This window comes from Salmo salar, chromosome ssa01 (assembly GCF_905237065.1).
Source record: "Salmo salar chromosome ssa01, Ssal_v3.1, whole genome shotgun sequence".
NCBI classification, from domain to species: Eukaryota; Metazoa; Chordata; class Actinopteri; order Salmoniformes; family Salmonidae; genus Salmo; species Salmo salar.
In genome coordinates this window covers 13,368,303-13,383,942 of record NC_059442.1, presented here as the reverse complement: position 1 = coordinate 13,383,942, position 15,640 = coordinate 13,368,303, and the positions used below count along the sequence as shown (strand labels likewise).

Below are 15,640 nucleotides of genomic sequence, written 5' to 3'. Positions count from 1 at the left end.
TGTGGTGGGGTCATGTCCCCCCGTCCCCAGTGAAAGTTGCGCCCCTGTCTGCATGGAGTCTGTCAAGCGTTAGGAACGTAATTTAGGTCAATGGGCCCCGTCTGTCAATAGTTGAGTTTTGGTTGTGTTGTGTGGGAGGCAGCGGATGGAGGATTTGCATGATATTATTGGGCTTGTCAGGGGGCTGTGGCGCTTCAGCAAGACAACACCTACCTACCTACCTACCTACCTACCTACCTACCTACCTACCTACCCAGCAGTGGTGTTCACTAATCTGTAATGATAGGTGTAGTAGTAAGTAGCCTTACACAAGCCTTGACTGGTGTGAGCCAGAACACCTCATAGGGCAGGAGCCCTACCTCCTGTTTCTGTAATCATAGGTGTAGATCCAGCTAATAAGCATTCTGAAAATAAGTAGGCCTCAACCTCAAATTATTGGAAAAGATTGGTATTATTTAGTCTGATTGTATTTTCATATTGGAGTACCTAACGTGGATTTCTGCACTACGTGTGTACTCACAGGCCCACCATGAAGACACTGTGTTCAGTGTCACCTCCCAGTACAGTAGCATGGGAGATCAGACCAAGCTGAACAGGCATATCTCCACCTCCTCCTCCCTCATCTCCCGGCAAGTAAGAAAAAGTCACCATGGTTCCCAAACTTATCAGATGCTACATACATGCATACATACAGTATATGACACTGGTATCTTCTGTCGTTGTATCAGCATTCTGAACGTTATCTTCACCGAGAGATGTGACAGGTTATTTCTGTCACATTTCACGGTGAGGAGACCTGACACACTAATTGCAGGCCTGCGGGTATGATCAGCTTCATACCATTTGAAGAGAAATGGACAAAATGTACATTGTCATCTTTTATCTCCTTACATGTGGTTTTTTTTTCCAGTATAATGATCAAAAGTCAGCATAGTGACATTATATGTTGCTGTTTTGTTTGTCCCTTCCACTATGGATTTGACATGCAAAGTGAGTGACAGAGCATAGCTTTCACCACATGGCATTCTGGGAAAACCTATTTGCATGGTTACCACTCAACGTCCATGCCTCCACTCCAGTAGGCTACAGAGGAGACCACAGATGTAAAGTTCAGTTAGAAAGAGGAAGTGGGAGGTCCTAGACTTGGCAGAGTATTATTAACAGCGGTGCTTGAGTTTGTGTTGTTCTGTGTTGTGATGTTTCTCCGCTCTTCCATTTTGAAGCACCTCCGCGTTCCCAAGAGTAAAGGCTCTGGCCAAGGCTCATCTCCCGTGGCGACGCACCCTGACCCCGACCTCAGGCTGGAGCCAGAGTTGGACACTGACCCAGGGCTTTCTCCGGCCCCATCGCCCAGCCCTCACTCCCTGTCACCGGACGCAGAGTATGACAAGTTACTGGTAAGGACAATGTGGATGAATTTATTCCACAATCCACACAGAAGAGGAAGTACATTTAACAATGTTTTTAAATGATTTAACCATGTTTTTCTGTGTCATGTCAGGCCTTTAATGGAGTGTGTTATTGCTTTTGGTGTGGTGAACCTGCCTGTTCTTGTTAAGAGAGGCTAAACTAGCTTAGCAGAGCTGAAATTGTTCAATAGAACAAGAGTCAATGCAGGACTGGAAAAACCTTTAGCTAATGGCAATGATTGATTGTTTCTTCAAATGCTGTTCTTTTGGAAGCTGCTTAGTTAGCTTTCAATGCAAAGCACTGTTTTAACGAGTGGATAATGCCTTCTTTAAACACTGCTAACTTTTATTTTCATTTTATTTAACCTTTATTTAACTAGGCAAGTCAGTTAAGAACAAATTCTTATTTTACAATGCGGGCCTACCCCAGCCAAAACCTCCCCTAATAAACCTGGACGACGCTGGGCCAATTGTGCACTGCCCTATGAGACTCACGATCACGGCCGGTTGTGATACAACCCGGGATCGAGCCAGGGTCTGTAGTGACGCCTCTAGTACTGAGATGCAATGCCTTAGACCGCTGCGCCACTAGACTTTAAAAAAGTGAATTTCCTCTGCTGTGTTTTAAAAATAAAATAAACTGTGCTTGCTTTGATTCTCATAGGATGTGGAGGCGGTGCAAATGCCTGATGGACAGCTCTGCCTACTGGCCCTCCTACCTGAGTGTTCCGTGGGGGAGGGGTCAGCGGCCATGCCGTACCTCAAGCTCTTCTGCCGCTACATCACTGACCGCAAGGTGGGTGGAGACGAGTCATTCTCGCTCACTCCTCTCTAACCTCTTGCTGACCTCTGTTTCACCACCCACTCACCTCTCCCACCTCTCTCACCCCTAGCATTAACATAGATGGAAAGCTACTGAGGATGGTAGCTGACTCTATAGCCACTCCTAACTGTCATATCTTTAAATCTGAGCCTAGAGGAATGTCTTTGTCCTGAAACCTGGAAGGAAGCTAAAGTCATTCCGCTACCCAAGAATGGTAAAGCGCCCTTTACTAGTTCTAACAGCCGGCCAATCACTTGCTGCCGGCTCTTAGCAAACTTTTGGGGGATTGTTTTTGTGGACCAGATACAATGCTACTGTATTTCTCTGTATTTCTCTGACTTTCCACATGCTTACAGAGAAGGGCACTCAACATGTACTGCACTGACACAAATGACTGATGATTGGCTGAAAGAAATTGGTAATAAGAAGATTGTTGGAGCTGTATTGTTAGACTTCATTGCAGCCTTTGATATTATTGACCATAATCTGTTATTAGAAAAACATATGTGCTATGCCTTTACATCCTCGACCATATTATGGGTTGAGAGCTATCTATCCAATAGAACAGAGGGTTTTATTGAATGGAAGCTTCTCTAATGGTAACATGTAAAGTGTGGCATTTCACTAGGCCCTCTAATTATCTATCACTAGCATGTCACCTTAGACTGTAAATTGTCAAGGTCAAGGCATATTGATTCAATTGTTGTAGAGATACTCAGCATTTTTAACACCACAGTCGACCAAAAAAGTCCTGCAGGCTCTAGTTTGATCTAATCTTGAATATTGCCCGGTGATATGGTCAAGTGCTGCAAAGAAGGACCTAGAAAAGCTGCAACTGGCCCAGAACAGAGCAGCACGTCTTTCCCTTCTATGTACAGAGGGCTAATGTCCACAGTATGGCTCAAAGTAGAGGAGAGATTGATTTTGGGTTGGGTGGTATCTAGATGGTGTCCAGATTTTCCTACCGTCATATTGTTTCTGTACCATACCTGCATTTACAGTATTACCAGAGGTGCACACAAGGGGCACTATATATATATATATATAGTTATACTGAATTTATAGTTAAACTCAGCAAAAAAAGAACGGCCCTTTTTCAGGACCCTGTCTTTCGACGATGATTCGTAGAAATCCAAATAACTTCACAGATCTTCATTGTAAAGGGTTTAAACACTGTTTCCCATGCTTGTTCAATGAACCATAAACAATTAATGAACATGCACCTGTGGAACGGTCGTTAAGACACTAACAGCTTGCAGATGGTAGGCAATTAAGGTTACAGTAATGAAACTTAGGACACTCAAGAGGCCTTTCTACTGACTCTGAAAAACACCAAAAGAAAGATGCCCAGGGTCCCTGCTCGTCTGCGTGAACGTGCCTTTGGCATGCTGCAAGGAGGCATGAGGACTGCAGATGTGGCCAGGGCAATAAATTGCAATGTCCGTACTGTGAGATGCCTAAGACAGCGCTACAGGGAGACATGACGGACAGCTGATTGTCCTCGCAGTGTCAGACCACGTGTAACAACACCTGCACCTGTACATCTGAACATCACACCTGCGGGACAGGTAGAGGAGGGCAACAACAACTGCCAAAGTTACACCAGGAACGCACAATCCCTCCATCAGTGCTCAGGCGGTCCGCAATAGGCTGAGAGAGGCTGGACTGAGGGCTTGTAGGCCTGTTGTAAGGCAGATCCTCACCAGACATCACCGGCAACAACATTGCCTATGGGCACAAACCCACCGTCGCTGGATCAGACAGGACTGGCAAAAAGTGCTCTTCACTGATGAGTCGCGGTTTTGTCTCACCAGGGGTGATGGTCGGATTCGCGTTTATCGTCGAAGGAATGAGCGTTACACCGAGGCCTGAACTCTGGAGCGGGATCGATTTGGAGGTGGAGGGTCCGTCATGGTCTGGGGCGGTGTGTCACAGCATCGTCGGACTGAGCTTGTTGTCATTGCAGGCAATCTCAAAGCTTGCGTTACAGGGTAGACATCCTCCTCCCTCATGTGGTACCCTTCCTGCAGGCTCATCCTGACATGACCCTCCAGCATGACAATACCACCAGCCATACTGCTCATTCTGTGTGTGATATTTCCTGCAAGACAGGAATGTCAGTGTTCTGCCATGGCCAGCGGAGAGCCCGGATCTCAATCCCATTGCACACGTCTGGGACCTGTTGGATCGGAGGGTGAGGGCTAGCGCCATTCCCCCCCAGAAATGTCCAGGAACTTGCAGGTGCCTTGGTGGAAGAGTGGGGTAACATCTCACAGCAAGAACTGGCAAATTTGGTGCAGTCCATGAGGAAGAGATGCACTGCAGTACTGAATGTAGCTGGTGGCCACACCAGATACTGACTGTTACTTTTGATTTTGACCCCCTCCATTGTTCAGGGACACATTATTCAATTTCTGTTAGTCATATGTCTGTGGAACTTGTTCAGTTTATGTCTCAGTTGTTGAATCTATGTTCATACAAATATTTACACATGTTAAGTTTGCTGAAAATAAACGCAGTTAACAGTGAGAGGACGTTTCTTTTTTACTGAGTTTATAAGCAATGGCGTAGCAAGCACATTATTATACAGTGAGGGGAAAAAAGTATTTGATCCCCTGCTGATTTTGTACATTTGCCCACTGACAAAGAAATGACCAGTCTATAATTTTAATGTTAGGTTTATTTGAACAGTGAGAGACAGAATAACAACAACAAAAAACCAGAAAAACGCATGTCAAAAATGTTATAAATTGATTTGCATTTTAATGAGGGAAATAAGTATTTTACCCCTCTGCAAAACATGACTTAGTACTTGGTGGCAAAACCCTTGTTGGCAATCACAGAGGTCAGACGTTTCTTGTAGTTGGCCACCAGGTTTGCACACATCTCAGGAGGGATTTTGTCCCACTCCTCTTTGCAGATCTTCTCCAAGTCATTAAGGTTTCGAGGCTGACGTTTGGCAACTTGAACCTTCAGCTCCCTCCACAGATTTTCTATGGGATTAAGGTCTGGAGACTGGCTAGGCCACTCCAGGACCTTATTGTGCTTCTTCTTGAGCCACTCCTTTGTTGCCTTGGCCGTATGTTTTGGGTCATTGTCATGCTGGAATACCCATCCACAACCCATTTTCAATGCCCTGGCTGAGGGAAGGAGGTTCTCACCCAAGATTTGACGGTACCTGGCCCCGTCCATCGTCCCTTTGATGCGGTGAAGTTGTCCTGTCCCCTTAGCAGAAAAACACCCCCAAAGCATAATGTTTCCACCTCCATGTTTGACATTTACATTTTAGTCATTTAGCAGACGCTCTTATTCAGAGCAACTTACAGTAGTGAATGCATACATTTCATACATTTCCTTTTTATTTTTTTGTACTGGCCCCCCGTGGGAATCGAACCCACAACCCTGGCGTTGCACACATCATGCTCTACCAACTGAGCCACAGGGAAGACCCGAAAGTATTCCTCACCGTTCTCATTTGACGGTGGGGATGGTGTTCATGGGGTCATAGGCAGCATTCCTCCTCCTCCAAACACGGCGAGTTGAGTTGATGCCAAAGAGCTCCATTTTGGTCTCATCTGACCACAACACTTTCACCCAGTTGTCCTCTGAATCATTCAGATGTTTATTGGCAAACTTCAGATGGGCATATATATGTGCTTTCTTGAGCAGGGGGACCTTGCGGGCGCTGCAGGATTTCAGTCCTTCACGGCGTAGTGTGTTACCAATTGTTTTCTTGGTGAATATGGTCCCAGCTGCCTTGAGATCATTTACAAGATTTGGGCAGATTCCTCACCGTTCTCATGATCATTGCAACTCCACGAGGTGAGATCTTGCATGGAGCCCCAGGCCGAGGGAGATTGACAGTTCTTTTGTGTTTCTTCCATTTGTGAATAATCGCACCAACTGTTGTCACCTTCTCACCATGCTGCTTGGTGATGGTCTTGTAGCCCATTTCAGCCTTGTGTAGGTCTACAATCTTGTCCCTGACATCCTTGGAGAGCTCTTTGGTCTTGGCCATGGTGGAGAGTTTGGAATCTGATTGATTGATTGCTTCTGTGGACAGGTGTCTTTTATACAGGTAACAAGCTGAGATTAGGAGCACTCCCTTTAAGAGTGTGCTCCTAATCTCAGTTTGTTACCTGTATAAAAGACACCTGGGAGCCAGAAATCTTTCTGATTGAGAGGGGGTCAAATACTTATTTCCCTCATTAAAATGCAAATCAATCTATAACATTTTTTACATGCGTTTTTCTGGATTTTTTTGTTGTTATTCTGTCTCTCACTGTTCAAATAAACCTACCATTAAAATTATAGACTGATAATTTCTTTGTCAGTGGGCAAACGTACAAAATCAGCAGGGGATCAAATACTTTTTTCCCTCACTATATAAAGCCATGATCACATGGAACTCCCTTCCATCTCAAATTACTCAAGCAAACAACAAGATAACTAATACAACACCTCACAGCACAGCGCCTCTCCCCTATCTATCTGACCTGACCTGGTCCATAACCCAAAGGACATCATGTCAACTTGACACAACTGTAGGAAGCATTGAAGTCCACATTGGCCAGTATCCCTGTGGAACGCTTTCGACACCTTGTAGAGCCCATGCCCCGACGAACTGAGGCTGTTCTCAGGGAAAAATGGGGGGGGATGTAACTCAAGATTAGGAAAGTGTTCCTAATGTTTTGTACACTCAGTGTATATGTACTAATGTATGTATGCATGGAACTGTCCGTAGAACCTCTTTTGGTTCTATTGTTCTTATTTAAAATGTGTGTAGTACAGTCCTTCAGCTGTTCTTGTCTATTGATGTTCTGTATTATGTCGTGTTTTGTGTGGACCTCAGGAAGAGTAGCTGCTGCTTCAGAAACAGCTAATGGGGATCCTAATAAAATACCTGCTCACCTCCCACTCATCGATCTCATCTCTCACCTCTCTTTCTTCACATGCTCACCTGTCTCTCACCCCTCTCTCTCTCCCTCTCTCTCTCACCAGGGTGTGGTTTCTGGTATCTTGCTGGTGACGTCCAATAAGATGTTCTTTGACCCGTGCAAGACTCACCCGTTGGTGATAGAGCACGGCTGTGAGGAGTACCTGCTGTCCTGCTCAGTGGACAGCCTGGCCTCAGTCTCCTTCTACTCTGACATCTCCCACGTGCACTTCAACTCCTCCACACACAGGTCAGCGCTAAATGGCTATGTGCACGTTCAAGGCACACACCGATTTGGTGTAGCTTAGCACAGATCAACATATGGCCCACTGTTCAGCATCCTACAGCTGTACCATGGCCCACTGTTCAGCATCCTACAGCTGTCATATGGCCCACTGTTCAGCATCCTACAGCTGTCCTTCCTAATATTGAGTTGCACACCCCCCATTCATTTTGTCTTGCCCATTCACCCTCTGAATGACACACATACACAGTCTATGTCTCAATTGTCTCGAGGCTTAAAAAGTATTCTTTAACCTGTTACTAGGTGGAAAGGAACAAAAAACATACAGAAAACTGGCTCCAAAACTGTCAAGATGCTCGAGCAGGGTGGGCGGCGAAGCAGCAGTAGCCCTCCACACCACAAGGGGGAGACTGTCCCAGCACTGGTGTCTGCTGCTACGTCGGAGCTGAGGTCTGACCTGGCTCTGAGCCTGGTCCAGGGGTTCTCTGAGGAAGAGAGGAGCAGTGACATGGCTGAGTGGCAGCTGGAGGGGAAGGGTAGTCCGCTGGAAGAGCTGGTTGTGCAGTCATCCAGGACTGTGGAAGGAGCCGTGTTGAGCAGTGCTGCCACCTTCTGTTGTGGAGGACAAGAGGCAGCAGGGACAGGGAATAAAGTGAGGATGGAGCTGGTGGGCAGAGAGGGGATGAAGAAGCAGCAGTCTGTGAGGAATCAGACACCAGGTAAGGAAAGGAATCAAGTCAATAGGTTTAGATCATGGTTTTATCCCAAGGAGTACTGTTTAGTTCATTTTTCTCCATCCTTCCCTCTCTCTCTTTTCACCTTTCTCTATTTCTCTCTCTCGCTTTCTCTCTCTCTCTCTCTCTCTCTCTCTCTCTCTCTCTCTCTCTCTCTCTCTCTCTCTCTCTCTCTCTCTCTCTCTCTCTCTCTATCTCTCCCTCATTCTCCCCTCCCTCTTCTCCAGGCCCCTCTAGACTGTCTTCAGGGACTTCTGGAGGTCTGATGTTTGTCAGGCTGCGACTCCAGCAATCCACTGGGAAGAAGAAAGGTGTGGCTGCAGGCTTGCTGCTGGGGACAAACAAAACCTTACCCCGGAGGGACTCCTGGTTCGCCTTCTCCCAGGAGAGGTAACCGTCTGCAGTCTGGAGCCACAGAAACAGACTGTTTTAGTTTAACATTAACATTCCGTTTAGATTCTGTGAACATTAACACCTCACACTGACAATGTCTAACATTAACATCAAGTTTAACATGTCTCCTGTAGCGATTTGAATTGCTGTTGAATGCTGAGGAATGTAGAGGCTTCAAGTTTTTTTTAATGTTCACATTAGAAGTTAATCAAAGGTCTGATGTGTCTTGTCGCCTGTAGCTCAGATGAGCTGTACGCCTACATGAACCACTGGAAGCCTGGCCTGTGCATGCGTGAGGGAGGGTCGGGGGAGGGCGACGAGGAGGAGTTTGTACTGGTTGAAGACAGAGAAGAAGAGGAGGAGAAGGAAGAAGAACAGGAGGTGTCCAAGGACCATGGGCGGACAGGGGAGGACTGGGAGGTAAGTCTGTATTTTACTGGGGAGGACTGGGAGGTAAATCTGTATTTTAGTGGGGAGGACTGGGAGGTAAATCTGGATTTTAGACTGAGGGGGACTGGGTGTTAAATCTGCATTTTACTGGGGAGGGCTGGGAGGTAAGTCTGTATTTTACTTGGGAGGATTGAGAACTAAGTCTGTATTTTACTTGGGAGGATTGGGAACTAAGTCTGTATTTTACTTGGGAGGATTGGGAACTAAGTCTGTATTTTACTTGGGAGGATTGGGAACTAAGTCTGTATTTTACTTGGGAGGAATGGGAAGTAAGTCTGTATTTTACTTGGGAGGATTGGGAAGTAAGTCTGTAATTTACTGGGGAGGACTGGGAGGTAAATCTGTATTTTAGTGGGGAGGACTGGGAGGTAAGTCTGGATTCTAGTGGGGAGGACTGGGAGGTAAGTCTGGATTCTAGTGGGGAGGACTGGGAGGTAAGTCTGGATTTTAGACTGGGGAGGAATGGGAGGTAAGTGTATTTTACTGGGGAAGACTGGGAGGTAAGTCTGGATTTTAGAGTCTTTGAGGAGAGTCATAAAGAAAGGCTGGAGTGCCTGATGTGGACATACAGGTAAACTGCAATAAATTGCTTTTGACTATAGCGTTAAGTAAAGACCCCTTGTGCACACCATGGCCTGGGGAAGTTGGGCAACTGTTTAAAAGTTTGAGAAGTGTTTAGGTGGGGTCAGGGATTATTGTTTGACGTGTGTGTCAAGTTTTGGATTTTAATGATTTTATGACTAGGTTGTGTGTCTTGTGTTGCAGCTGGTGACAGTGGAGGATGGTAGAGAGAGACTCCCTCTGGACATGGACAAAGATCCAGAGGGACTGTGTGAGATCGTAGCCCAGAGTCGCATCTTAGACGCATCGCTTGTCAGAGAGGTGAGTGTGAGCACATGTTCATAGACAGAACTTCACAAAACACACGCTCCGTCTCATCTAATCACACACAAATTCACAATGGAAGATCATTCACAGATCTCATCCATTCTTGGATAAGAAAGATAGATAATTACTTAATTAATCCCAAATGGGAAATGAATGACTGCTTCTCATGACGTGTCGCTGGCCAGCGCCACACATAGAAGAAATTGCACACGTTACTCTTCTTGCCTCTAGTTCCACAAATGTATTGACTGGTCTGGGTTTAAAGTTAAATCCAGAGTCTGAGACTTAACCTAACTTTCCTACTTCAGGCTCCCTTGAGCAGCACTGTCCTTCAGTCAAACACATTTACTGAACCTTCGTGCCGAGTAGAGTACTGAAAATATTCAAAACCTCTACTGTGGCCATGTTTCACGATAGAGGGTGAAGTAGGAAAGGATCAGGTATGAAGGGGTTTAGGTATGAGCTAGAACACCGGTAGTGAACTCCAGTGGAGAGATTTAAAGGTCCAATATAGCCATTTTTATCTCTATCATTTTATTTCTGGGTAACAATTAAGTACCTTACTGTGATTGTTTTTAATTAAAATGGTCAAAAATAAAACAAATATAGCTTCTTAGCGAAGAGCAATTTATAAGCAAGAATTTTGCTAAGACTGTCTGGGAGTGGTCTGAGTAGGGAGGGGAAAACTGAAAATGAACTGTTATTGACAGAGGGGTTTGGAACTCTAGAGGGAACATTATCTGATGTCACCAGGCAGGCCAAAACTCCATCCCACCACAATAGGCCGCAATTAGCAATTTCAAGCGGTCTTTTCAAACAGCTCTTACACTAAAAGAGCATACCGGTAATCATAATTTTCACAATTTTACAGTATTATTCCAAACTCGGTGTGGAAATATACACTGATGGTACAAAACATTAGGAACACCTGCTCTTTCCATGACAGACTGACCAGGTGAATCCAGGTGAACACTATGATCCTTTGTTGATGTCACTTTTTAAATTCACTTCAATCAGTGAAGATGACGGGAAGGAGACAGGTTAAAGAAGGATTTTTAAGCCTTGAGATAATTGCGACATGGATTGTGTATGTGTGCCATTCAGAGGGTGAATAGGCAAGACAAAAGATTGAACTGCCTTTGAACAGGGTATGATAGAAGGTTCCAGGCGCACCTGTTTGAGTGTGTCAATAACTGCAATGCTGCTGAGTTTGTAACGCTCAACAGTTTCCTGTGTGTATCAAGAATGGTCCATCACCCAAAGGACATCCAGCCAACTTGAAACAACTGTGGGAAGCATTGGAGTCCACATTGACCAGTATCCCTGTGGAATGCTTTCGACACCTTGTGGAGTTGAGGCCGCTCTGAGGGCAAAAGGGGGTGCTACTTAATAGTAGGAAGGTGTTCCTAATGTTTTGTACACTCAGTGTATATAAAACACAGGAAAATCACGTTTTTTTACTTCACTTGGCCCAGCGACGTCCAGGTTAGGGTTTGGCCGGGGTAGGCCGTCATTGTAAAAAATAATTTGTTCTTAGCTGACTTGCCTAGTTAAATAAAGGTTAAATAAAAAATGAATTAAGCAGAGCAGTACTGTGATCACTTTGAACCAATACATTAGCTAATGAGCCCTGCAGGTCAGCTCTGCAAGTGGCTTATTGTTTCCAGTCTCATTCACTTAGATACCAACTATCTCCCTTTCTCTTCCTCACTTTCTTTTCCGCTCATTTTAAACATGTAATAAGTGTATATTCTCCTATCTTTTTGCCCCTTCCGGCTCTCTCTTTCTCTCCCGCCACTCTTTCTCCTTCTCCATCCGTCCGTCTTTCTCCAGCTCTCAGTGGAACTGCCACCCAGGACAGTAGGCCACACATGGCAGCTGGCATACAGCACGTCTCGTCACGGCTCCAGCCTCAAGTCCCTCTACCGGAGGCTGAAAGGCAGCGACTCGCCTGTACTCATGGTCATCAAGGACTCACTTAATCAGGTGTCCTTTTGATGTACTCGTATTTGTTATTTTCACGTTACAAACGACACCCCTAATGTTCCACGCACCATATTTTGAAGATCTATCTGACTTAGGTGTTAGAGATTACACAGAATGTGTGCCATAGACTACCTGCTTTTCATTTCATTTGCACCATTAACTTGGACACCCACAGGTCAAGACTACTGTGGGGTTAGTTTGAATAACATACCGATTTTCCAGGAGCCACAGAGTTCGTTGTGGTCACCGAATGAAGTCCCCCATTTTATGAAGTCTGTCTCGTTTGGTTACCAGAGAGTTGTATTTTGGTTAATGGTAGGTTTGTTTCTCTGTGCCCCAGGTGTTTGGGAGCTTCCTCTCTCACCCTCTGAGGCCGAGCGAGACCTTCTACGGCACAGGAGAGACATTCCTCTTCATGCTGCTTCCTCGCTTCAAGGTCAGCCAAGACACACACACACACACACACACACACAATATGACACACACTATGGCTCACCCACACACACACACCTTATGACACACACACAATATGACACACACACACACTGTGACACACTATGACACACACACATTATGACGCATACACTACACTCACAACCAATGCCATATAATTCTCTCCCACATGTTCTAATCTGAAATGTGGCTTTCTAAGGTATCGGTGCAGAATTGTTGTTTTGCCAAACTGAAAAGACGATACTGTTTGTTGTAAATCTTGCTGACATATTGCAGGAGTTTCCATAGCAACCAAATTACTATTCACATCAAGGTCTCTACCAACGTCACATAATCGATTAGTGCATGAATGTGGATTAAGAAACAGGTCACTTTCTGCTTTTATATGCACAAACAACGTGTAGGAACTCATTGCTATCAATAGTGTACTGTATATGCATAGCATTACAGAAGGGCAAGGTCATTCATAAGCACAGAGGGGTACTCCTGTGTTGGTATCCTATACTGACTCTGTCCTTGTCACGTCCCACAGTGTTTCAAGTGGACCGGAGAAAACTCCTTCTTCATAAAGGGAGACCTGGACTCTTTTGCTATTGGAGGAGGAAGGTGGGGTCACTCCGAGTCATACCAATATGTCTTAGGTTATGGTTTTCTTGATGCTGATGTTATTTCTGTTTGCTTGACACTTACTGCATGTTGGTGCTACAGCTACACTACATGACCAAAAGTATGTGGACACATGCTTGTCAAACATCTCATTCTAAAATCATGGGGGATTAATATGGAGTTGGTCCTTTGCTGCTATAACAGCCTCCACTCTTCTGGGAAGGCAATCCACTAGATGTTAGAACATTGCTGCAGGGACTTGCTTCCATTCAGCCACAAGAGCATTAGTGAGGTCTGGCACCGATGTTGGGCAATTAGGCCTGGCTTGCAGTCGGCGTTCCAATTCACCCCAAAGGTGTAAGATGGGGTTGAGGTCAGGGCTCTGTGCAGGCCAGTCAAGTTCTTCCACACTGATCTCAACAAACCATTTCTGTATGGACCTCGTGTTGTGCATGGGGGCATTTCCATACTGAAACAGGAACGGGCCTTCCCAAACTGTTGCCACAAAGTTGGAAGCACAGAATCGTTTAGAATGTCATTGTACGCTGTAGCTTTAAGATTTCCCTTCACTGGAACTAAGGGACCTAGCCCGAAACCATGAAAAACAGCCCCAGACCATTATTCCTCCTCCACCAAACTTTACAGTTGGCACTATGCATTGGGGCAACTAGATTTCTACTGGCATCCGCCAAACCCAGATTTGTCCATTGGACTGCCAGATGGTGAAGCGTGATTCATCACTCCACTGCTCCAGAGTCCAATGATGGCGACACCACTCCAGCCGACGTTTGGCGTTGCGCATGGTGATTTTACGCCTTTATCACACTGACAGTGTTTTTGCACAAAATGGTATGCAGCATCATCTGGATATGTGTGCAACAAAAGTTAAACATTCACCTTCTGCTACCATTTCTGTCAAGCAATCTACTCATACAGTTTGACGCATACAGTTGAAGTCGGAGGTTTTCATACACTTAAGCCAAATACATTTAAACTCGGTTTTTCACAATTCCTGACATTTAATCCTAGTACAAATGCCCTGTCTTAGGTCAGTTAGGATCACCACTTTATTTTAAGAATGTGAATTGTCAGAATAATAGTAGAGAGAAGGATTTACTTCAGCTTTTATTTCTTTCATCACATTCCCAGTGGGTCAGAAGTTTACATACTGACCCACTGCCTTTAAATTGTTTAACTTGGGTCAAATGTTTTGGGTAGCCTTCCACAAGCTTCCCACAATAAGTTCCTCCTGACAGAGCTGGTGTAACTGAGTCACGTTTGTAGGCATCCTTGCTCGCGCACACTTTTTCAGTTCTGCCCATAACTTTTCTATAGGATTGAGGTCAGGGCTTTGTGATGGCCACTCCAATACCTTGATTTTGTTGTCCTTAAGCCATTTTGCCACAACTTTGGAAGTGTGCTTGGGGACATTGTCCATTTGGAAGACCCATTTGAGACCAAGCTTTAACATGATGTCTTGAGATGTTGCTTCAATATATCCACATACTTTTCCTCCCTCATGATGCCATCTATTTTGTGAAGTGCACCAGTCCCTCCTGCAGCAAAGCACCCCCACAACATGATGCTGCCACCCCCGTGCTTCACGGTTGGGATGGTGTTCTTCGGCTTGCAAGCCTCCCCATTTTTCCTCCAAACATAATGATGGTCATTATGGCCAAACAGTTTCATCAGACCAGAGGACATTTCTCCAAAAAGTACGATCTTTGCCCCCATGTGCAGTTGCAAACCGTCATCTGGCTTTTTTTATGGCAGTTTTGGAGCAGTGGCTTCTGAAAGCAAGGAAGGTTATATCGATATAGGACTCGTTTTACTGTGGATATAGATACTTTTGTACCTGTTTCCTCCAGCATCTTCACAAGGTCCTTTGCAGTTGTTCTGGGATTGATTTGCACTTTTCGCACCAAAGTACGTTCATCTCTAGGAGACCGAATGCGTCTCCTTTCTGAGCGGTATGACGGCTGCGTGGTGTTTATACTTGCGTACTATTGTTTGTACAGATGAACGGGGTACCTTCATGTGTTTGGAAATTGCTCCCAAGGATGAACCAGACTTGTGGAGGTCTACATTTCTTTTTCTGAGGTCTTGGCTGATTTCTTTTGATTTTCCCATGATGTCACGCAAAGAGGCACTGAGTTTGAAGGTAGGCCTTGAAATACATCCACAGGTACACCTCCAATTGACTCAAATGATGTCAATTAGCCCATCAGAAGATTCTAAAGCCATGATGTCATTTTCTGGAATTTTCCAAGCTGTTTAAAGGCACAGTCAACTTAGTGTATGTAAACTTCTGACCCACTGGAATTGTGATACAGTGAATTATAAGTGAAATTATCTGTAAACAATTGTTGGAAAAATTACTTGTGTCATGCACAAAGTAGATGTCCTAACCGACTTGCCAAAACTATAGTTTGTTAACAAGAAATTTGTGGAGTGGTTGAAAAACGAGTTTTAATGACTCCAACCTAAGTGTATGTAAACTTCCGACTTCAACTGTACGTTCGATAAATCCAACATATGCACCACACAGAACGCACTGCAACACAATGCTGCAAGGCAAACGCAGCGTTCCATTGGAAATTAATGTACTTCTGGAGTACCAAAATGCAATGACGCTGTTGATGTGATCGAGGCATTAGGCTTGTGTGCAGCTGCTCGGCCATGGAAACCCATTTTGTGAAGCTCCCGACGAACAGCTCT

The 15,640-nt window shown here is 45.1% G+C and overlaps 1 protein-coding gene across 4 annotated transcripts in view; it reads left to right on the top strand.

Annotated features, from left to right (window-relative positions):
• The window catches only part of si:ch211-15d5.11 (nuclear receptor coactivator 7), a 29,878-nt gene that overhangs the window by 12,237 nt on the left and 2,001 nt on the right, over positions 1 to 15,640 (top strand). For 3 of the 4 annotated variants that reach the window (XM_014128715.2, XM_014128798.2, XM_014128931.2), the window contains 11 exons: positions 523 to 633; positions 1,224 to 1,397; positions 2,074 to 2,205; positions 7,234 to 7,418; positions 7,716 to 8,131; positions 8,374 to 8,536; positions 8,779 to 8,959; positions 9,755 to 9,871; positions 11,711 to 11,863; positions 12,204 to 12,299; positions 12,849 to 12,922. In XM_014128715.2, coding sequence (XP_013984190.1) covers positions 523 to 633; positions 1,224 to 1,397; positions 2,074 to 2,205; positions 7,234 to 7,418; positions 7,716 to 8,131; positions 8,374 to 8,536; positions 8,779 to 8,959; positions 9,755 to 9,871; positions 11,711 to 11,863; positions 12,204 to 12,299; positions 12,849 to 12,922 — 1,802 coding nt within the window. The remainder of the gene's footprint in view (positions 1 to 522; positions 634 to 1,223; positions 1,398 to 2,073; positions 2,206 to 7,233; positions 7,419 to 7,715; positions 8,132 to 8,373; positions 8,537 to 8,778; positions 8,960 to 9,754; positions 9,872 to 11,710; positions 11,864 to 12,203; positions 12,300 to 12,848; positions 12,923 to 15,640) is intronic. The other variant, XM_014128860.2, reaches the window with a different exon arrangement.